Below are 24,214 nucleotides of genomic sequence, written 5' to 3'. Positions count from 1 at the left end.
GAAAGAGCTGCAGCCCTCTTTTAGGAATCATTCCTTAATCTGGATCTGAACAGATACCTGTTCGATGTGATTGCACCTTCGGTCCAGCTACTATTTATCACTGAGCATATCACCATCAGCAAGGTCTCATAATTCATAGAGAGAATTAAATTTTTTTTTTTTAAATCTCAATTTAAAACTTTTTTTTAAATATATAAAAACTAAATTATGGAAATTAAAAACAACACGTATAAAATAGAATGTCAGAATGTTATATATGTAGTTTTTAATTTCAATATATATTAAAAAAGATTTAAATTGTGATTTTTAAAAACATCTTAAATGAAATTTTATATTTTAATTCTTAATTTCCAATTTTAATTTGATAGAAATGAAATTACATATATTATCAAAAAATTTTTATACATATTTCAAATGTCTTCAAGTTTAATATGTAGTTTGATATAAAAATTATAAAAACAAAAATTACAACTGAAGGTATGGGTTGCTATGAAAGCATTATTGTAAAGTTATGAAAAATAAGGTAACTGTCATCTTATTTACTTTTTAATTTCTGTACTTAGATGGATCAAGTTGGATTATATGTACAATATATTATATTATATGTACAGAGAGATATGAGTCTTGAAAAGACTGACTAGAAAAATTGCCATCATAATTATACTCCAGAGATTCCAGATCCATAATTCGTAACATTAAAAAGCAAATAATACAGGGAAAGAAAACAAAGATATAAATAATGCCATTTTATGTTAAAAGTCCAATAATGGTTTTCATTTTTTATAAAACTGATTATAACAATCTCTGTTGTGAAGTGGCAGCAATTCTGCCCTTATTCAAGGTTTCTATCAGGCATGGTAGCATTTTTTTCATACACCACAAAAATTCATTAACAACCATCGGTAACTGTAGAACATCAACCTTTGCTGTAAAGGAAAATAAAATAATAACAAGGCTCATGAAAGGTTAGGTTAAAATCAATAAGAACCTTCCTCCTGGTTTCATGTGCGAAACTCAACATACAAATTAGCATCTGTAAAAACTTTGGGTTTCAAGGACAAAAACAGGCTAGCTTATGATCTTAAAAATGAAAATATCTGGAAAAAAAATGAACCAATCATTACTGAAATAAATGTTCCAACTGACCATTTAGAAAAATCCTAATTAAAAAATAATAAATTACAGCAACCACTATCATGTTCTATTAAAAATAAATGTGACCTAATTAATAACACTGTTAACATTAAAATACACAGTTTTTAGTAAACAAAAGGGTTATTGCGTATCTAATGTAACTTTTATGCTGAATTCAAAAATTTTATCAGTACTTATCATGCACAGTTTTTATAGATTGAATTTGTTTAATTTTTTTTTTTTTAATAATAACTAATACAAATAAAACTGTATTTTTAATGATTTCAAACAAACTATGGGAAAAGCTTACCTTTACAAAGGCAGTAGCTGTAAGCTATATATGCAGGATTATTTATTTACTGACGCATCATAACATGTCTAGTAAATAGATATGTTTACTACAGTAAGCTAACACTTCAAAAATACATGAATATTCCTCAAACATTCACTATGTATGTACCTAGTGTGGCTTCATTTGGTCTTTTTCTAGGGATTTACAACTACTGTGTGAAGTATATTACATTACATAGAAAATAAATATGCAAAGGTAGTGTGTAAATCATATGAATATTTCTGTTATATGTAAGAGGATTAGATGTTTAAAGAACTCTCACAAAGTTAACAAATTTTATGATCTATATTTCTGCAGATCAAGATAAGAAATGGGCCCCTTTTAATCTGCTGTTCAACCTGTGTGAAACATATGATTGACTGGACTAAGATTTTTGGTACATCATGAGCTTTGTCATACACAAGGTAAGGAAGGCATGAACAATAAGATCATTCATCAGACTGTTACTTCTGTAAAGATAAAAGGATTAAGTATTAATTCCAAATACATAATAAAGTATCTAGATTTGCACCTGCTAAGAGGCCAGTGTCTGGCAGTAAAAACTAATGTGTACGATATTCTCCAACATATCTAACTGTAGAAGAAGCCAGCAACCAAAGTTCAAAATGAGGAGCAAGGTGATCCTATTTTTGAAGCAGGTACTTCTGTCTATGAACTTCATCTGATAACTCAAGGTGAACTTGAGTTAACAAACAAACAACTCTGTGCAAGCTTTGAAACTATCTAAAAAAGGCCAAGCTTTTGGGTTCTAAAGTGAAATGCTGCAATCTCCGACAAAATGACACACAAAAACCATGATACTAAAGTGTGTTTCTTTTGTTTTCTGGAAATGCTAGAAAGTGTAAAGATTTCTATTCTGAAGAAAATTATTTAGTATATTGCAACAACATATCTGCACTATGATGCACATAAATCTACAGAGTGGAGACTGTTCATTTGTTCATTGATTCAACATAAACTGGTTTGAAGTCCTGTCCTTTTCCACAACAGGAATAAATTTTGTTCCGTGCTATTAGTTTATGCAACTACCATTAAGGAAATGTATGAAATTACTAAAATCGTTTAAAAATGTTCATTATGACAAATAATATTGGACTATCTGATATGATTTAAAAGTCAGTGTTAATAGATTTGCAGTTAGGTTATACTAAATTTTGTTGTTCTTGTGCTAATGGAACAGGATAAAAAAGAAATTATTTCATCAGGGAATGGTCAAAGAGTGAATCACTTTTGCCTGAACAGAAAGATATAATACATCTAACACTAGTAAACTCATGACATGATTCTTCTGCCATTACTAAATATAAATGTAGGGTTTTACAAAAAGTTTTTTACGTGTTGGATAAAATAGTACCGAGTTTCATAGTGATGCTAAAATCATGAAAGTAATTTTTATAGGGAAGCAAATAATAATTTTGATTAAAAATAGAAAATTTAAAGATCTGTTAAGTAAAACTGAAAAATCTGTGGGGGAATCATTCAGAGGTACTAACCAAGATATACTAACCAATCTTTTCACAGGTAACGTTGAACTGAAAACCAAAAGTGAAATTCAGTATTTAATGCAAGTTTGGTTCGGATATATGAATGATATTTTTTGTCATTTGTTAAACATCTTTTCTCAATCAAAATTTTATTAAAAAAATTAAAGCCAAATGTAGCATTTAATAATGGAAATGTAGTTAAATATGTATATGTACTTTTGGATTTAAAATAGTTTGTTAAGATATATTCACTACTGAAATTTTTTGCAACTGATTTATTATCAGTGATCTTTTAATTATATGCAATGTTAGATGGTAGCTTTTAAAACAGTTCTGGGTGACACTTGGTTTGGAAGTTAGTTAGAGAGAAATGAATATTGTTAAAAACATAGCTGAATTCAATGGTCTTACTGGAGAAAATACTGATAGTATACAGAAGAGAATTATCAAACGGTTCTTGACAGCAAAACAACCGTACTTCATAACAAAATGGAGGAATTTTAGAGAAAAAGTGAAACTGCCATCTACATAGGGTAAAAAAACCCAAACATCAATGTTACCATGGCTGGGTAATGTCCTCTGTCCTCCAAGACATGACAAAACTCATTGAAAGAGCTAATATTATAAATTAATTTGTAACAGAACAATAATTGTAATTTTGTAACAAAAATTACAATTATTTGAATATTTTTTTCTTATTTCACAGAAAACAAAAAATTAAACTATATTTATGGAGCGTTTGGTCATAGCTCAACATTGTTTGGAAATTAGTTAATAAACATGAATAAGACAGTTAACTATTTAACAATGATGAGAACTTCATTGTTGAATAACAGCAGGGAACCAAATCTAATAGCCTTTTACAATTTAAAATTTTTTAGAAATCTTTTTTTATGAAAGTTTTACATTCACATATATATTAAATAGTTATCGCCTGCATTAAATTTTTTAAGGGAGAGGATCTTCCCTTCATTGGTTGATGGTTCATGTTATCTCTTTCCTTAAGATAAATTTTTATCATATCCAACTCTATATTTAATATGGGTTTATATTAATTGGGTAGTGGTAAGCAATCTGTGTTGAATTTAAAAGTAGTTTATATCATTTCTTAGCTAACTTTCTACCTTCAACTGGAGTTCTCTAAAAGAATATTTTGAATTTATTATAATCAGGTTATTTAAAATTATTTAATTTTAAAAGCACAGGTAAGAATACATCTTTTGTAATGTTCCATGAGCACTGCTTATTTATTCAGTAATTATTATTTTACTACTCTCAATTTCTCTTTAAATAAAATGTTTGTTTTTTATATTAATTCTTAAGTATTTATTACAACCAGTTAATGGTGATTATTTTCATAATCAAAATGGCTATCTAGTTTTATATTTTAATTGTTTGTAAATGGTTTTAGAGCAGTGCATTTTTTATTTTTAATCAGTGCATGAATATTATAAACATACAATACTTTATATATGCTACCATGTGTAATGTTCTGAAGAAGAAATAAGAGCTTATGCGTGGGATGTGGAAACTGAATTTGGTAGCGTACGAAAAATGCCATGTCTGACTGGGATTTGAACCAGTTACCTCTGGATGGAAGGTCGAGATGCTATCACTCTGGAACAGAGATCAGCATTTACTAATTTTATACAAACAAAATTCTTTAGGGAAAGTTCATGTTTTATAGGGGGTTTTGTTCCTTAGAATCAAATTTCAGGACCTTATTCTCTTTTTTATTCATAAATGATACAAAAAAATAAATTTCTGATTCTTATGCATTATTGTACATGGATGATATAAAATTATTTTATTCAGTAACACTGAAGATCCCACCAATACTTCAAGCTGACCTAGATGACCTTGTAATATGATCAACTAAAAACAAATAACTTCTGCCATTTCATTCTATAGAAAAAAACAATCATGACTTATGGGGAGCTTTTGTGATTCTACTTTGATGTTTACTTTCTACATCATAAATGCAGTTAAATAAATTAATATTGGGTCTTATTAAAAGGGGTTGCAGAAATATGATTAACACTGGTGCTCATGAGACTATTTTTGTAAATTAAGATTACTTTTTAGAATTTGGGTTGGATTTTGGTATGCATAATTTTCATTTCTGAGTCCAGTAATAGAACAAAGAAAGAGAACAGTTCCAGTAATAGATACAAAGAAGACTTGTCCATTTTTTATAATACAAGAAATTTCATTATAGTCATTCAAAATACCATATAAAATACTTAACCATTCTTTTAATTTCAAACATTATTGCAATCTCATTTGTGACCCTTGTACTTAGAAAAACAATCTTTTAATGCTCCAATTTTTTTATTTTGCTGCAAGTCATTTTTTTGCCTTTTTTTTACCTCAAAATCATGTTTAAAAGAAATGTTTCTTCTTAAGTTATTCTTAACTTATTCAGCATCAATAAAGATGCTGCAAATTATTTTTTTCCAATTTAAACTAGCTCATAAGCTCTAAGCATAATTACAGTTCAACAGTTGGTTTTCACTAAAAAAAAATATCCAAACTAGTTGACATTTCAGACAGAGGCACTTTCATGTTTCATGTTTTAATTACAGTTCCATGACCAAACTAAAAGTAAAAAGGCATTTTAATCCAGTTTATATCAAATTCAGTAAATAAAGGTTCTGAAGGATCATAAGAAAACAGATAAATAATAATAATGCTACTAAGTTAATGATGGGAAAATGAACATTTTTGTAATTTTTTTAGGAATATAACCTTAACATAATCTAAGTTTTCACTTTATTCAAAATTATGTAATTCCAAATAAAATAAATAAATCACATTAATTAAATTTTATTTATAAAAATTTACAAATTATGAAAGATATATTATAAAATGTTAATACGAATCGTCTATTTATTCTATTTCAGAACATTTACTTATATTTAAAACACTTTGATCATTATCTCTATTTGAACCAATGGTTGCGTCCATGGTTTCTTCTTCTTCCTCATCTTCTTCAACTTCCATTTCAAATAATCTAACCTTACGCCTACTTTCTGATAAAACAACAGCAACTTTACGAATTCCACTAACAGCAAAACTAGAAGCAACCATATTTTCAACAGGACGTAATGCAGAACTGTCAATAAGAGAACTCCCATCAACAGTTGAACTTTCTGCTTCACGAACTGACTTTGTTGGAAGCTGAACAAATATTGCACTACGGTTTTCACCAGATGGCTCTAACAAAACTGATAAAATATCAGACAAATAAAATTGAATTCCTAAAACTTTCATGGGTATACGTGGACCATCAATTGTTTCCGGTGGATTAAAACACAAATGTACCATCTTAAATCCGTTTGGTTCTTCAACAGGAATATCAAAGAATTTAAATTGTGTCAAATTATCCGTTTGTAAAATTGCTACCAATAATTTCTGTTCAATACACAAATGTATCATAGACAACTGCAAATCGGCTCTGAAGTCAACTAAAGGAACAGTATGATGCAACTGAAATAATGAACCTATTGCATGTTTTGGAGCCTTAAATACATTATCTATGTCTTTTTTAAGACGGTTATGTTGTTGAACTAATGATGTTTTATCATTTCTTGGTATAATACTAGGATGATTCAATAAACAAGGATTTTCATGAAGAAGTTTTTCCCATGCATTTTTGGATAAATCTGGAGGATTTACAAGTTCTTCATCCACTAAATATTGTCCAAGACGATCTAACCAACATTTTTTTTGAGGATTAGAAATATCTTTAATTTTTGTCTTGTTAATTCCATCAAGAGTATAAAGATAATTGGCAATAAAAGCCAAATCCTGTTGATTCACATCAGTCAAGGTTAAATCAGGGATTCTGTCATCTGACATCCTGAGAATTACAGCATAAAACCAACGGAAAAACGATTTATATTTTTTCATAGAATCATCAATAACTAACAACATTTCATTTGCTTTAACCAAAAATGATCCAGCAGCTGTAAATGATGTAGCCACGACATCTTCATCTAAACCTAATATATTAAAACGATCAGTCAATCGTGCCATTCCTTTTAATTCAGCTAAATGGTATGCTATATTTTGACCAACAGAATGTAAATGTTTTAATATCAATTTTTGTATATTTGAATGACTTAATTCTATGGAATGGCCTAATTTCTTAATACCTTTATCTGTTAAATCATGAACAAGAAAACGTTCCAATGGTTCTGATGCAATCCCAAACATAAGTAATTCTAAAAAATCTGCTGATACTGAACCTTCTGGCATGGATTCAGCATAAGAAGTTAATTTTGATTCCATCTCTAGTAATAAAATATTTTCCCATGCCTCTGTTATAGACTGCATCGTATGAGATAAATAATCTAACAAACTAATTATATGACCATGTTTCAGTGCAAGTGCATGTAATTCTCTTGATCGGGAAGACAATATACGTGTATCAAGAATTAAAATCTTGAGAAAATTGTGCACTTTTACGGCAAGTAATAATACTTTAAGATCTTTAGAAAGTTCTGCATCAACAATTGAACACTGATCTACATTAAGCAGCTCCTTTGCATCAATTGTACCACAAGGAAATAAACCAAATATACTAAGATTAATTTGACCATTATTTAAACCGACTAACAGGAAATTTAGCTGAGACTGATCTTTAATCTTTTTTGCATCCTCTAAATTTTCTTCCATTCCTTCATTAATAGATCCAAAGCTGCGAGATAATGATGGAAGTTTAGGTAAAAAGTCACTGGTTGCATCCTGTAACTAATCATCAAAACAATTAGAAATATAAAAATCATCTATCAACCTACATTGTCAATAAAATTTGTCATAATTTTATAAATTGAATAATTTATTGTATAATTAATGAACTACAAAAATTCTTCAAAGAAAAATGGACAATCAATATAAATTTACTATAAATTCACAATCTAAAACCATACTAATTATATTTTAAAATCATTAATTAAATTGCTGACTATAATTTTTCAATATAACTTTATTCTCAATTAATTTTATTGATTATAAATTTTGCATGGCTAATTATTGTAAAGATAAAGTAACAATGTATCAAATGATATAAAACACCAAATCAAAATTCTGAAGACTTTTAAAAATCATCCTTACCCTTTGGATTTATTTAATGCTAGCTAAATATTACAGAAAATTATGTCTAAACTAATATATAAAAAATGCACGTCAATATTCTTGACTCAACCCTTCTGATTACTGGTATCTTAACTTACCAGTTAGCGTCAGGCTGCTGTACTGAGCGGACGTGTGTCGCTCTATTCGCATTCCTGTTCAGAGTGTAGTAGATAAGCAGTTCTTATCTTAAATACACAACTGTATATTTTCTTGAACAATTATGTTGTATTTTATATGCCAGTGTTAAATATTTTATTATATTGTAATCCTGTTTGATAAAAAAATATTTGAAAATGAAGAAGTGCAACACCTGTGAGGGAGAATTACCGATTGATGGAACATATATTATTTGTCGTTTTTGTTTATATTGTTACCACCATAAATGCGTTGGAATTACGGAGAATACATATCAGCGAATGTCGCAAATCAGTCAAATCTACTGACAACAAATCAGTGGATTCGACTAAAGAAATATTAAATTTCACCAGTATTAATGAATTAAAAGTTATCATTTTAGAACTCAAAGCTGAAGTCAGAGCTTCTTCCAGTAGGACCGAAAATGAACTTGGTAGGCTATCCCTGTTCTATGACGATATTAAAAATGAAATTAGTAAATTACAGAAATCTAACAAGGATCTTCTCCAAGAAGTGAAACAACTCCGAGAAAGCGTAACAGAAAAAGATAAGAAAATCGCTTCGCTAGAAGAAAAAATCATACAGCTTGAACAATATGGAAGAAACAAAAATATTGAAATTCACGGGCTAAAATTACACCCCGATGGAAACCGTAAAGAAAATTTACATGACTCTCTTCAGAAAATCGCTGATAAACTAGATATTCCTTTCAGTTTGGACGGTGTGGAAGCGGTTCATGGACTACCTACTAGGAGGAAAACTGATTCATCCCCGATCATAGTGCAATTTAACAGCAGAAAAACGTGAGATTTCTGGATCAGCAAAAAGCGCGAGAAGCTAACAAAAGATATGGTTCTTGCAGATGGAAGTGACAAAAAAGTGTATATTAATGAAAATCTAGTACAATCAATAAAAGACTTACTTTATAAAACGAAACAAAAAGCGGGTGAACTTCAGTACAAATTTGTTTGGGTACGAAATGGTAAAATATTTGTTAAGAAAAGTGAAGATGTGTTTGCTATTAAAATTAATACTGAGGCGGATCTACAAAAAATCAAGTGAGTTATATAAATTTGTAACTATGATAGCGTTATCCCTAAGAGTATAATAAAATTGTTTCGTAATAATATTATAATGTACATTACATTCAGTTCTGTAAATGTAAGTTCACGTGCTGGTTATTTCTATCTTTTTATTGCATTTTATATTTATCATATTCTGTTATTGATGACTCAAGATTCATTTTGGCATTACTGTTCCAATAGTATAAAAAAAGGAAGACTCTCACTTAATTTAATTTTATGCCAATTCAGCAGCTGCTTTTCTATGTTTATAAGCATCAGTTTATTTCTTATAGTGAATCATAGTTGAATGAAAAATATTTTATTTTTAGAAACTGGCTTTAAATTGATAAGGATAATTGACTTGCATAACGATGTATTTCTCATGCAAGCCAATCTCAAAAATGTTATCTCTGTTATGGAGATGACATTGATATCAAATAATATGATACTGATATCATTAAGTTACACCTACGATCTTATTCGAGCGTTTGTTCTATCGAATATATGTTCTCCCACCCCTTTAACAAAATCGGTTATACTGTGTTTTTGCGTAGATAAGACATTAGTCATAACAACGATTAGTATTAAGTTAGTCTTTACAAATAAAATTTACGTTTCTAATAAAAATGTTTATATTATGTTTGGATACAAATTATAGCTTATGTAATCTGTGCGTTTTAGACATATTTTCGAATCTCTATTGAAATGTAAAACATTAATGAAAATAATATTTTTAATGGCCGGTTTTTGGCTATTGATAATTACTACTCGAACCTAGATGAAACAATAATTTTCGCAAGATTACTCCAGTTTATCGAAACTGAGTATACTTCATTTAAATATTAGGACTACTCGCGGTCACTGGGATGAATTCTTGTTTCACCTAGGTAATAGTAACGTAGATTTGATAGTTCTCAAGAAATAAACATTACGGATAATGAAATAAGTTTAATTGATTTTTATCATATTAATGGCTATGACTCCGATCACTGTGTCCGGAATATTAGGTCTGATGGTAGTATTTTAATTCTTTGTCATAGCACACTCAGTGCTGAAAGAATAATGTTGGATTTGACTGTCTAAAGTTGTGAACTATTATGCATTCAGGTTTCAGTGAGATTGGGCGTTAAGACCGATGATTTTACGATAATATGCTTTTACAGACTGCCAGATTTAAATGTTCATGAATTTTTACATGATCTTGAAAATATTCTACATAATTGTAATAATAATAATGCGGTCTTAATTGGAGATATGAACATTGATCTTACTACGGAAAATACTGTAGTTAGTTACTATCAAACCTTATTACATACAATGGGATTCATGTGTTGCATATCTGATATAACGAGGGAGGAAATAAGAGATGGGGTAATTGTTAGATCTTGTATAGATCACATTTTTATTAGAGGCTTTCCTGATTACGTTTTTTCTGGAGTAATTGAAACTAAAATTTCTGATCACTATGTGGTAATAGCAGATCTGTTGTACAAGAATTCATCCCAACAACCAATGGATGACAGTCTTGGTTCATTTTACTTAGATAATGCCTTAATTAGATATAAGTTAGATAGCATAAATTATGCTAATTTGTGCTATTAATTAAACATAATTGTATATATAAGTTCTGGAAATTCACAGGTGGCATTTGCGTGCAGCTTGTGTCTTTTCATTTACCTTTAAGTTCTCCTAAACCAATAGAAAACATAATTTCATCTATGAATGATCAAAAATCGCCAGGTGTAGATGGCATACGGATCAAAGATTTGAAATATGTTGTTAATAAAGTCAGCCCTTTAATTTCAATTATAGTAAACAATATAATTAAATCAAGGAGTGTTCCTGATCTACTGAAGATGTCTATTGTTAGACCTATCTATAAAGCTGGTTCTTTTAAAATTTAAATAATTATCGTCCAATTTCTATACTGTCATGTATCGAAAAAGTTTGTGAACGGTATGTCTCTATGCATGTTACTAAGTACCTTGATGATAACAAATTAATCAGTGAAACTCAATATGGTTTCAGAAAGGGGATTGGGACTAATGATGCTATAAATGATTTATCTGATTTTGTCAATATTAATTTAAATAAATGTAACCATGTAATCTTACTTTTTTTAGATTTTCGAAAAGCCTTTGATACGTTAGACCATCCTAAACTTCTAGATGCCCTAAATAAGCTAAGGTTTAATGGCCCTTTTAATAATATGCTACAAAACTACTTATGTAACAGAAAACTTATTGTTAAAATTAAAGATAAATATAGTGATAGATACGAAACGGATAGTGGCGTGCCTCAAGGGTCTATATTGGGCCCAACATTTTTTAATCTGTACGTTAATGATATGTCTAGCGCAATCTCTAATTCACGTCTTTTTCAATACGCTGATGATAGTGTTTTAGCACTTGGACATAATCAATTGGAAGAAGCAGAGTTTTTAATGCAAGAAGATTTTAATAATCTATTAAAGTGGCTTCATGACAAAGGCCTAGTTATTAATGTTAAAAAAACTGTTGTTTTACATATAAGATCTCCTTATGTTCGATCCCAAAGACCAATAAAAATTATTTGCCATACATGTGACTGTATAAAAAATTACCACATAAACTGTAATTGTGAACATCTCCAGAATGCTGACAAATACAAATATTTGGGTGTACATTTTGACTCTTTTTTTAGATGGGATCACCATATAAAACATATATGTAAAAATTTAAGGGTGGTTGCTATGAAATTCCCCCACATCTCACCCCTATTACCAATTCACTGTAAACGCTTACTCTATTCATCCTTGTTTGAATCTGTAATTCGATACGGCTTGACAGCATGGGGATCAGCCGCAGAATATCTCATAAATAAAATAAATTTAATACAAAATACGGTCCTCAAAGATATTGCTCATTATGATTCTGATAACAATTATGACACCAATTTAAATAATCTTACAAGGTTTCTGTCAGCTAGAGGTCTATTTAAATTTTTTATTATTTTTAAGAACTTTTACAACAGTGAATACAGGGTAAATGTAGAAAGTGGATACAATTTGAGAGCAATTAGCTTTATTACAGATAGATATAACAATACTTATGGTAAACGATTAAAGAAGTATGTTTTCCTGCATTACTTAACCTTTACCGAATCACCTCAATAATGTAAAAATTAAAAAAATGATTTAAAAATTTCTCATTGAGTGGGCATTAACTACAACGTCATTAGGTACTAACAGGATTCATGTTGGATTTATACTGGCAGTCCAGACAATCATAACATGATTATAGTTATTGTTTTAATGTTAATAGTTATTATAAATCAATAAATAATGTATTGTTGAATGGTTAAAGCTTAGTTATTTATTTTCTTTATGTAATTGTTGCAACAAGATATTAATTGTGTTATTAGTTGTTGTAATTAGTATAGTTTTGTTTCTTAAATATAGTTTTAGTTACTAAACCTAATACATAACAAATATTTAAGAAATAATTTGTTCATTAGTTTTTAAATATGTAGTTTAATTTTGTTAAATTAATTTTTATAATTGTACTACTATAATAACTATTTTAACTATTATAACTATTAGAAAAAAAAAACTAATAATATCTTTAGTTGTTACATAAAAATTGGTTATTACATTAACCACTAATAATGTAATAATAATTCTTTAGTATATCTGTCGACAGACTTAGGTCTGACGGATGATCATGTAAGTTTTAAATTGTAAATAAAAATAAATAAATAAATAAATAAAGCTAACATGAAAAAAGGTAAATATACAGAGTTCTGCATCTAGAATAATATACAAAATAATATATTGTTTTTTTTACATGTAAAAACATAATGGTAATTTTATTTAAATCACCCACTTTCCTTTTGAGGAGGTAAAAATTCAAAATCAATGAGAAAATTAAATTCTGCAAATCAGCAACAAACAGAAAGGTATATTTTTATTGAAAATGAAAAAAAAACTGTCAAAAGTGAAATGTGTGGTCTAATATTGTCTAATATATGAATGCATTTTGTAGTAATTTACAATTTCCAAAATTTAGGGAATAACAATGTTACATTCTTCCAAAATCTCACAGGCAGGTGGTCAACTTACAATGGAGTTCATTGATGTCCGTTTGTAGGGTGGTAGGAGGGAGTCCCTCCTTTAAATCATCCAGAATGGAAGCTTCCAACTTAGCCCCTTTTCTGAATAAATTCAGTTAAGATTTTCAAGCCCTTCAACAACTAGCTTATTTGCAGACATAGCAAATAAGCAGCAACCCAGTGGCAAACATTCCAGCCTCAATTGAGAGGTCTTGGGTTCAAATCTTCTGTGTTGATTGTTTTTCAAACTTTTACATTTTTTTTTACATACATACTAATGAAGATGATCTTTTATAAAATATGGTATTTAGAATAATAATGTTTTATAAGAATTTAGATAAACAAATATAAAACTACACAAATTTCATGTTTGCAATTTTTTTTAATTATTATTATTATTGTAAAGCGGCAAAGTGAAAATTAGAATAAATCTAATTAATTTTTTTCTACTATTATAAAGCAAAATCCGTTCATTCTCTATATGTTAACCTTTCTGCCCCATGACCCCTATTCCCAGATGATCATACAGATTTTTGGGTAAATAATCGTTAAAATCAAATAAAATAATTTTTTTGTCTTCAGTCATTTGACTGGTTTGATGCAGCTCTCCAAGATTCCCTATCTAGTGCTAGTAGTTTCATTTCGGTATAACCCCTACATCCTACATCCCTAAAAATTTGTTTTACATATTCCAAACGTGGCCTACCTACACAATTTTTTCCTTGTACCCGCCCTTGTACCCACCCTTGGAATAATAGTAAAGCGATTATTCCAGGATGCCTTAAGATGTGGCCTATAAGTCTGTCTCTTCTTTTAACTATATTTTTCCAAATGCTTCTTTCTTTATCTATTTGCTGCAACACCTCTCATTTCTCACTTTATCCACCCATCTTATTTTTAACATTCTCCCATATAATAAAATAATAAAAAATTAATTTATCTTTGTTCATCTTCAGTCTTCCAGTGAATGGCTTTCATCTGAGCTGTTTTCTAGTAGTCATATTATCTTTGATTCCATGGCACTGTCACATAAACATAGTTTCCATAATCTTCAGCTTGTAATTTATCTGTTTGGGCTTTAGCCCAATCTTCAACTGTCATCACATTATTATGTATTAATTTTTCAACAACTGAAATTTAGATGTGTTATTTGGTTTGAATCTTATCTTTAATTTTTTCCACTCATAGGATTATAGTGTCTATAATATAATGACAAATGAACAACAATCTTCCTTGTGATCTTTTTTGTGGACTAATCTGTCCAGATCATATATTTAGGCAAATTTTAATTTAAAGTTTGTCTAATAACTCAACTCTACGTTCTGAGTAATAATTAGAATATTGTGTCTAGAAGCTACAGTAGATATCTTTTTTATTCCATTTTTCATAAGTATCTGTTCTGCTAGGATAGAGTGAAAAATAGCATCATCCATCACTGTACAATGATCTTCTAATAAATTTTGAAGTCTAAGAATCACTCAATAAATCAATAAACTTAAATAAAAACTCCATAAATCATACCATTAAAAGCATTATTTGTCATACTTTTTAAAACAAAACCTTAATCATGCTTCTTTAACAGATCTTGTTTGAGCCAAACCATCATGCAGTACAGTGAGCCCTTTTCCTTTTCAGCCTATAACTTTTAGCTCACCTCATTCATTTAAAATTGCCAAATCCTGCAGTAATTAGGATTCTAGCTAACTCTACTTCCTCCAAAGAATATAGGTCATTTTAGATTAGCCCAAAATAAAAACCAAGTATGCATTGATGTATTTTATCTTGTTGCAAAAATATCAACCCAGGTGATATCATTCTTCAATTTACAGGTTTTTCACGGCATCCAAAAATGCTTCATATTCCAAAGGTTTGATACATAATTTTATTTCTTTGACCAGCAATTCAATCAACTCCACATACAGTAGAATGTTATACTCTAATAAAATTTAAAGTTTATGTCCACATTATCAATCAAGTTCTGGAATAAAATGTAGGCATTTGCAGTTATTATTTATCTTTTTTTTTGCCTATGTTTTTCTTGCCAAAATCTGCTCCCTTATTTAAATAAAGTTAGTATATGAAGTTTAGTAACATTATTGCTGTCAGACTAATTTCACTAAATCATTTACAAAATTTTAGTATATTAGTAATATAGTAACAGTATAGGATAGCAGTAATGATTAACAGTTTTTAAGGGAGATGTTTGAAGAGCCCAAATAAAATGTTATAAAAATAAAACAACCAAGTATAGATAAACTGTATTAAGTAAAAAATGAACTTACACATGTGAAACTGTACAATTATTACAAAGTTACACAATCAAATTAATTATATCAACTGATTGTATAGAGACTTGTGTGATTTTACTACATTGCTAGATAGGAGATGGAGGTAGAATCAACAGATTAGTAAAATTAAAGCTCACATTTTTAACAAGATTGTTAAATTATAACAGCAAACATATTTATCAAGGAAGTGGAAATTATTAACTTACTTCGTGATATTCAAATAAAAAGACAAGAAATCATTAAATATTTTTAAGCCAGAATTGAGGTATGACGTATCTGATCACAAACATTAAATTTTTGTTTCTCGTGAACAGATGTGCCAAATTGCTAAAAATGACTGAAAAGTATATAAATGAGTTTTATTAGACCTCTTATGTTTGAAATTTAATTTTGCAATGTAACAGAATAATTTCTTTGAATCAATTAATCTTGGGATTTAATTAAGAAATTTATCTTTTGGAGTGACAAACTAAACAGAATTGTATAAGACATTTTTTAAAAACTTATTTTAAAATATTTTCAGACATCTTTCCAATCATTTCTACATATTTTCTTATTACAAAGGTCATCTGCCAAGACATACTCATTATATGACAAAAAACACCCACTAGAAACTGAGATTTTTTAATAAAACATTTTATCTATGATAAATTAATGTACAAGTTTTTATATTCCAGCACCATGCTGCTCCATCACCAACCAGTTCATTGAGATATGAAATCTCTATTTTCTTCAAGATTTCATCACTGTCAAAATCCTTTTTTCACAAAGTCTTTCAGTTTGGCAAGCAAATGATAGTCATTAGGGGCCACATCAGAGCTACAGGCTGGGTGACCAAAAATGTGTACTTAAATTTTATGAGCAACTGTTTTTTTTCTCAGCAGCATATTGCTGTTCATTATAAACTAGAAGCAAAACACCACTAGACAACAAGCCCTCTCCTGCAATTTTGAATGACTCGCCATAATTCCTTAATGCTTCATGCTTCACAATCCACTTCAACATTTATTTACTGTGACTCCATAGACATAAAGTCAACAACGAGACAAAGTATTTTGGTCCTAGCAATATTTTGAGTAGAAACTACTTACTTAAATCTTGTTTTGTTCAGATGGAGGAAGGTAGATATGCAATTTCATAGCCTGGTATTTATTTTCTGGTGTAGCATATGAAACCCAGTTTTCACTCCCTCACCATGATAAATATGTATTAGGAATTCATTCCTATCTTTTGTGTGATGATTAAGAAATGAGAATATTGTTATTTCTGAATCATTATTACAACAAAACAATACTATATAGCACTCATATAGGTCTCTCTTTTTCTGTTTAACCTCCGGAATCAACGTAAGGTATTACTTCAGAGGATGAGTGAGGATGATATGTATAAATGTAAATGTAGTGTGGTCTTGTACAGTCTCAGGTCAGCCATTCCTGAGATGTGTGGTTAATTGAAACCCAGTCATCAAAGAACAATGGTATCCATGATCTAGTATAAATCTGTACAAAAATAATTGCCTTTACTAGGATTTGAACCTTAGAACTCTCGACTTCAAAATTAGCTGATTTTCGATGACAAGTTTAACTACTAGCCTAATCCTGTGGATTTGCACTCATATGGCTGTAAATGTCCTTGATTTTATGGTGAATATTGCAGTCATATATTTCTTGTATTAAAACATTGAATAACAGATCTCACTTTACACAGGCCATGGTCTCTATTCCCTTAAACTCACAAAAACAATTTAAGTGTTAACGAGAACTCGGACAGACGAAGATTTGCAACAAGACATGTGACTGAGACCAGCTGAATAGGAATATATATACAAAGGTCAGCTGTATAGTAAGATTGTGTGAATGGTTATTTTCTTCCACATAGATCTCATACAACAGTGATTTTATTACAGTTTGGTTTAGTTAGTCAAAAAAACTTTTAATTAATGTAATCGTTGGTCATCATAGACAAGAACTTAACAAAAATCTAAGGGGATTTTATACAGTATAATTCTGAATAAACTTGATCATAGTATTAATTGCATTTATAATGATTTTTACTCCAATTATTCAATTTCTAAAACAGGAACTAAAAGAACTTCTAATTAATAAGAAAAAATTCTGTTTCAAAAGGCTTAAGAAATAAAAAAAGAAAAGAAGATGCTAAGATAATCACACAACAAAAATATTCACCCTTTTTGAAAATACAACCAGTTATATATACAAGTTGTTCTCTACAAGTCCATTTTTACCTTTCTCGGAATAAAGTAAATACAAAAATGATCAATATTAACATGAACAATATGGCTAAAATTATAGAAAAGAATTATTATTCACTAATTTTAACTAACAATGCATGAAATAACTTCTAATATAAACACTATTAGAACAGAAACCAAATTCAATGATCTCAACTGAATACAACAGAAGTATGTTAAATGAGGAATGAAATTTGTTATACAGGAGCCACTGCCTACAAATACGTATTTAAATATTGTGTTCTGACCACATCTTGTATGGAAAACTCTTGCCCAACAGAAAACTAATAATGGTTCTTGTTATTATAACTAACAGCAGTTGTTTAATTTCTCACCCTCACAGTACTACATTTGCTCTAGAGAATGTCTAAAAAAACTGCTTATGACAATCAATATATTAGAATAATCAAGAAAAAATACCTGTCCAGAAGCTGCTGAAGTATTACCCGTGGAATCCTGAGTTTCTTTCTCTTGAACCCAATATAAACATGTAACTTCAGACTCCATCTGAGTAAATGATTTATGAATTATCTGTTTGTTCTCAACATCTACTAGCATAACTTCATCTAAAAGTGAAAATTCACTTAAGCGCAGTTAAATAAATGATAAACAGAAATTTTATCACTAAGACATAATAGAAAGTATAAAGAAAAAATATTTATTAACATAATCTAGCAAATAATAAATAATTTATTCTGAATTAATAAATTCCAAAAATTTGTATTTATCTTTGCAATAAGGAGTAAAACAGTAGGCATATACATACTAAGGTATAAATGTTAAGATAATTTTTAAGAAACCACTAAAATTTTCACCTTCTCTCATTGTTAAAGAAATTTTATACTAAGCAATAAAGATAATTATACTACACAAGGGTAGAACAAATGTAAATTAGGGTGAACAAATGTAACACCGTTTTCAGGAACCTCTAACTAAATATCATACAGTTTTCCTTTTCTACAAATTTTGAAAGATACACATTTAAAGTAATGAATTCTTTATTAGCCCCTACTTAAAAATTACTGAAATTTAAATTAGCATGTGAACTGGTTACATTACAGCTGTGTCATTAGATACTAACATTGGCACTTATTTTTAGTCAGCAATTGGGAACTATAATTTTTGTTTTATCTAACTTTGTAACAGTGTGTTTATGTAATTTTATAATTCTATAGTAAATTAAAAATAGCATTTGCATTAAATTATGCTTCAAACTTGGCAGAATGGCTGAAGAAATTCATCATCATGCTTAGGTCAATAGATGATGATGATGATAAGATGGTCAATCTCCTCATTCACACATCACTTATTTTATATAAATTTTTTTTGTTTACTAGTTCCCACATTTTGTCATCCCTACTCTCCAGATATCATATTAAGTGCCTTCCTTCTGTTTCTGAATTTGAAATTGAAGCTTAAGGGCCAACAGCAACACTGAAGAGAATCTGACCGAACTGGAGGAGGATAATGAGCACCCTAACAAAAGATAACTTAGTGTTTCCAGTTACACAATAAATGATAAATCATGATACCTCTGACTGAATGAGATGAAGCCAATAATTTTTATGCAAATTTATTTATTTTTTATAAATTAATTTTAAGAAAATTTGGATAGCGTCTAAACATTTGGGTAGAACATAAAATATAATTAATTAGGAATTTTTTTAAATAAGATAAATTACTTACACACAATAAAAATATACTATTAATAATATCTATTTGAATAAATACAAATAATAAAACAATAAGGAAGGGTTTTTTACAGGCAAACCAATTTCTATAAAATAAAAAAATACTGCTTATACAAGAATATTATTGGGTTATTTCATTACCCCGAAACATTATTTCAAACACATTCAATTTCATTTTATATTGAATGAAAATCTTTAAGTTTAAACACTGATTTGTATACAAAATAATACATTAACACATTGCACATTATATCTCATTTTGTATCATTTTTAAAATGCATTTTTTATGATTGTCAACTAGTAAAGGCTTGATTTCACATGTTTTATTAGGATGCATAGCCTTAATAAAAGATATGGAATAAATTCTGTTTAAAGAATAAATCCAAATATGATTCTACTTTATCATTCCCTAACAAAATGATATATGTTTTCTCATCGTTTTGTAAACTTCAAGATACTTTTTTCTTTCATTAAAATACTATTACTTAATTCTTGAAACAATTAAAACTTTTGATAGGACATGTCAGGTTAACATAAACAACATACTGCACAATAATGTTAAAATTAACTTGGTATGTTTTATATATTTTTTAAAAAATAACCTAAAACTGTTTTAGAAAAGAGACTTATATTCCAAGGCCAAGGCAAAAAAAGAAGAAAGACCTTACAAGGCCTTAAAAAAATATACAAACACTTGTTTGATTAACTGACCCAAATACAAACACTACAACGTATTACTACAAACACTATAACATTATCACTAGTGGCTGTTAAGCATAAGTAGTTACAGTTAAAGAGAACATTAAATCACATTATGTTACATAAATTAGTCAAATAAAACAACATCATAAAATACGGCCTTACTTGTACTATAAGCAATAGCAATCACTTTTCCATCAGGTCTCCAAGCAATACCCTTAACTGTAACACCTTCAGCAGGAGGTGGTAGAGACCATACCTTCTGCCAATTTAAACGATGTAAAGCCACTTCACCTAAAAAAATAAATGGAAAAGATTTTAATAAAAGAATGTAAAGTAGAAAATTTTGTAATTTTTATTTTGGTGTAATAAACAAAATAAAAGCCTACTTGCCAGGAGTAAGTACTTGCCAGGAGGTAAGGGGGTAAATAAAGACTAAGGATATATTCTGTCACAGCAAATGTATTGCTTCATTTATAGCTAAGAATATTTGGGGCGAAATTTTAAGAAAGCCAAAACAAAAACCTTTCAAAAATTCAGTCAAAAATGATTGAATGTTTGGCTAATTTGAACAATATTCTGGAAGTATTCACAAATGTAGTGCAGCTTCATTTAGTTGGGCCAAGAGGCATCTAAATAACTTATTAGTAGAGAAAGAGTAATAATAATTGCAACTTGTTATATACCTAAAACATCAGATTACGCTGTGTAGTTAATTAGAAACTAAGAAAATGAATGGTGGTTAAGGGACAATATCAAGAAGCCAGTAATGTTAAAAAATAACTGATCTAATCAGTCACTGAATTGTCAACTTTCCATGCAGAAAGACAACCACTAACCCTCTCTGCATCCCCCCTCAATAAATAATATGAAATAATAATTATTATTGTTGTACACACATTCTACCAGATTCCATGGTGGAGTGCTATATTTGCTGCCTTTCATCTAGAATTTAGGCTCAAATAAGGATTGGAATTTTTCACACACTACAAATTAGTCTCTAAACATAAAGGATGAGGATGTAACTGGGCATAAACCTGTTGCCGGAAAGAAAATACTTTTTAAAATTCTTTGCCAGCATGGCTAAAATGATTTTCAATGGTTACAAAAAAACTTTCACATGTTCTTCAGCCTTGTAAGTTTTAATACATTCATCCACATTTGCAAACATTTTTAGATTTTTTGCTCTATAAGGTACAGTACATTCAGCATTATTGCTTTATTGCGAAACAAGATGGTTATCACATGGGAAATATTTGCAACGTATTTATGAATTAAGAGATGAAATTGCCATTTTTCTAGAAGAAGAAAATCGACTGGAAGTTGAGAAGTTTCGAGATGGTTTATTTGTGATTGAATTGAGCTACTTGGCCCCATTCAAGAAATTAAATACCTTTAATCTTCTACTCCAAGGTACAAATACACTTATGTTGGATACAAGTGATAAAGATAATGTAGAAAATTAGAATTGAGGAGCAGAAATTTAAAGCAAAAAACCTAGAAATATTTGCAAATGTGGATGAATGTATTAAAACTTACAAGGCTGAAGAACAACAAGTGAAAGTTTTTTTGTAACCATTGAAAATCATTTTAGCCATGCTGGCAAAGAATTTTAAAAAGTATTTTCTTGCTGACAACAATTTGGTAGCAAGTTACGAATAGGTTAGGGATCCATTTCAAAATACTCTTGAAGGGCTCTTAACTGCCGAAAAGAAACCTTCATAGACTTCATGGCAAGTGGCAAAATCAAGAATTTAGTAATAAATCACTCTTTGAATTTTGGGCAGGGGTGGATGATGAGTTTTCTGCACTGAAAACATGAGCATTTCGTATACTATTACCATTTTCAACATCCTACCTTTGCAAAACTGGATTTTCCAGGCTGCTTTGAAGACAAAATATAGATCTCAGCTAATATATAAAAAGAACTCGTGTCTATTTCTAATACTAAACCTTCCTTCAAAAAACTTTGCTGTGCAAGACAAGCCCAAGGGAGTCACCAATAATTATTAAACTTGTTTTTAATTTTGTATTGATAAGTTAATTATTAAATACATTGTGTAAATACATTGTATTTTATTATTTTTTATGTCAAAATGTATTTTGTTTTGCTTTCCTTTCAGTAAATTAATAAATTTTTTAATAATATTTTCTTTTTGATATGTTTGTGCCCCCCCTAGGGAGGCGTGCCCCACATGTTGAGACACACGGGGTTAATACATTACTTTTAATGTATAAAGTATTTTTATTATCCAAACAAAACTATATTAATCACATTTATAAATATTTCATAAAACACCTTTACCATCTAGAAGCAACAAACGAGCCATTACAGTTAGATGATGCAACATGTGGAATTTTAATAAATTAACAACATGTAAATTTAACACAGTAATAATCAGAAACTTACAAATTTCATTTCAGTTACAAGGAAAAAAGAAAAAAATATAATTAAATCATAGAAAAACAAAAAAAAAAATTTTCACAGGAGTAAAATGACATTAAAAGTGTGAGATGATGATCAACAATTTTAAAACAGTAAAATAACAATTAATTTTTTCTTTAAACATGAAAAATATTTTTTCAAATAGATTAAAATTGATTTTACTTTGTAAAAAGTAAATCCTTACCTCTAACATTGGATAGAGCCAGCAGATCCATTTTGTTGCACCAAACCATTAACTCCACTTTGGTAGCAACATGACGTTCTTCAAGTTGCCTCATTGCATTCAACATGTTTTCACCTAAAAAAAAAAAAAACCATAAAAAAAAAGATTATAGAAAATAATAACCATATAAAAAATAACCAACAGAGAGATTGTGTTTATATGGTGTCATCTAGCATCATGGAAATTATACAAAAATTTTCAAAATGGGACATGATAAAAAAATCTAATCTTTTTCAAAATAACAACCCAACAGGGCTATTTACGCAGTACTATATGGCAATTTTTCTTGTAAGCCCAACGCCTGCTATCACACATAATACTTCTATCTTATTATAAAGAATAATACTTTTAAACATTATGTATAAATTTTAAAAACAACTAACCTTCTAAACATATGAAAATATGTTTCCATAAAAATTGCTCTTTATTACTATTATGCTTCTTTATCAATGGTGTTGCAAATGGCACTTGTATGTAAGTGGTTAAGAAAACTTATCATTTGCAGTAGAGTAGTGCAATTGATCTGTTTTATGATATGTTGTTTTTATCAACTTTACTTTGTATTATATTGTCTCAGCATTATACATTGGAGCTTTAAGTTTATCATTTTTAAATAATACAAATTAGGTAAAGCTGGATTTTTAACACATGCAATGTGAACTTAAATATTTAGTAACTTATAATTTCAAAATCTAATATTTCAGTTTGTACCAATTTTATTTATTTATTATCTTCACATAGTTCCAATCATTATTTCAAATACAGTAGGGTCAAATTAATTCGATCAAAGGAATTTTTTTTGTTTATTTTTATGTTGCGACTACACTTCTGACCATACACATTCTTTGAATCATCTGTGTAAAGCAAGGTTATTGTTATTTGGTTATTTAGCAATTTTCATGTTATAAATAATGTTTTATGAAAGTTTATTTCATTTTTTATTACATAATCATATGTTCAAATTTTTTGTTCTTCTTGTCTTAAAATCCATTATATAATCATGTACATAATGCCAAAAAAGCATTCAAAAATTGTTTCTCTTTCTGAGCATACAAATATGACACAATAACAAATAGCTTCTGAGTGTAGTGCTGGACTAGGAACAGTGAATGTTATTTTAAAATAATTTAAAGAAACTGGTTCCTCTTCACCTCAAAAGAAAGGCAAATGTGGCTGTAAAAGAAAAACAACTCCAGAAAAGAATTTATAATTGTGAGAA

At 29.0% G+C, this 24,214-nt stretch overlaps 1 protein-coding gene across 5 annotated transcripts in view; it reads right to left on the bottom strand.

Annotated features, from left to right (window-relative positions):
- Nucleotides 1-5,780: 5,780 nt before the first annotated feature.
- APC4 (anaphase-promoting complex subunit 4) overlaps nt 5,781-24,214 on the bottom strand; it is a 35,678-nt gene continuing 17,244 nt past the window's right edge. For 3 of the 5 annotated variants that reach the window (XM_075362637.1, XM_075362646.1, XM_075362662.1), the window contains exons 2-5: nt 22,957-23,070; nt 20,492-20,620; nt 18,357-18,502; nt 5,781-7,725 (exon numbers count right to left, since the gene is read on the bottom strand). In XM_075362637.1, the coding sequence (XP_075218752.1) occupies nt 5,860-7,725; nt 18,357-18,502; nt 20,492-20,620; nt 22,957-23,062 (2,247 nt within the window). In that variant the 5' untranslated portion in view covers nt 23,063-23,070 and the 3' untranslated portion in view covers nt 5,781-5,859. Of the gene's footprint in view, nt 7,726-18,356; nt 18,503-20,491; nt 20,622-22,956; nt 23,071-23,378; nt 23,482-24,214 lie in introns of those variants that run through there. The other 2 variants (XM_075362653.1, XM_075362670.1) reach the window with 2 other exon arrangements.

Source organism: Lycorma delicatula, chromosome 1 (genome assembly GCF_047948215.1).
Source record: "Lycorma delicatula isolate Av1 chromosome 1, ASM4794821v1, whole genome shotgun sequence".
Taxonomy (NCBI): domain Eukaryota; kingdom Metazoa; phylum Arthropoda; class Insecta; order Hemiptera; family Fulgoridae; genus Lycorma; species Lycorma delicatula.
This window is presented reverse-complemented; position numbering and strand designations above follow the sequence as displayed.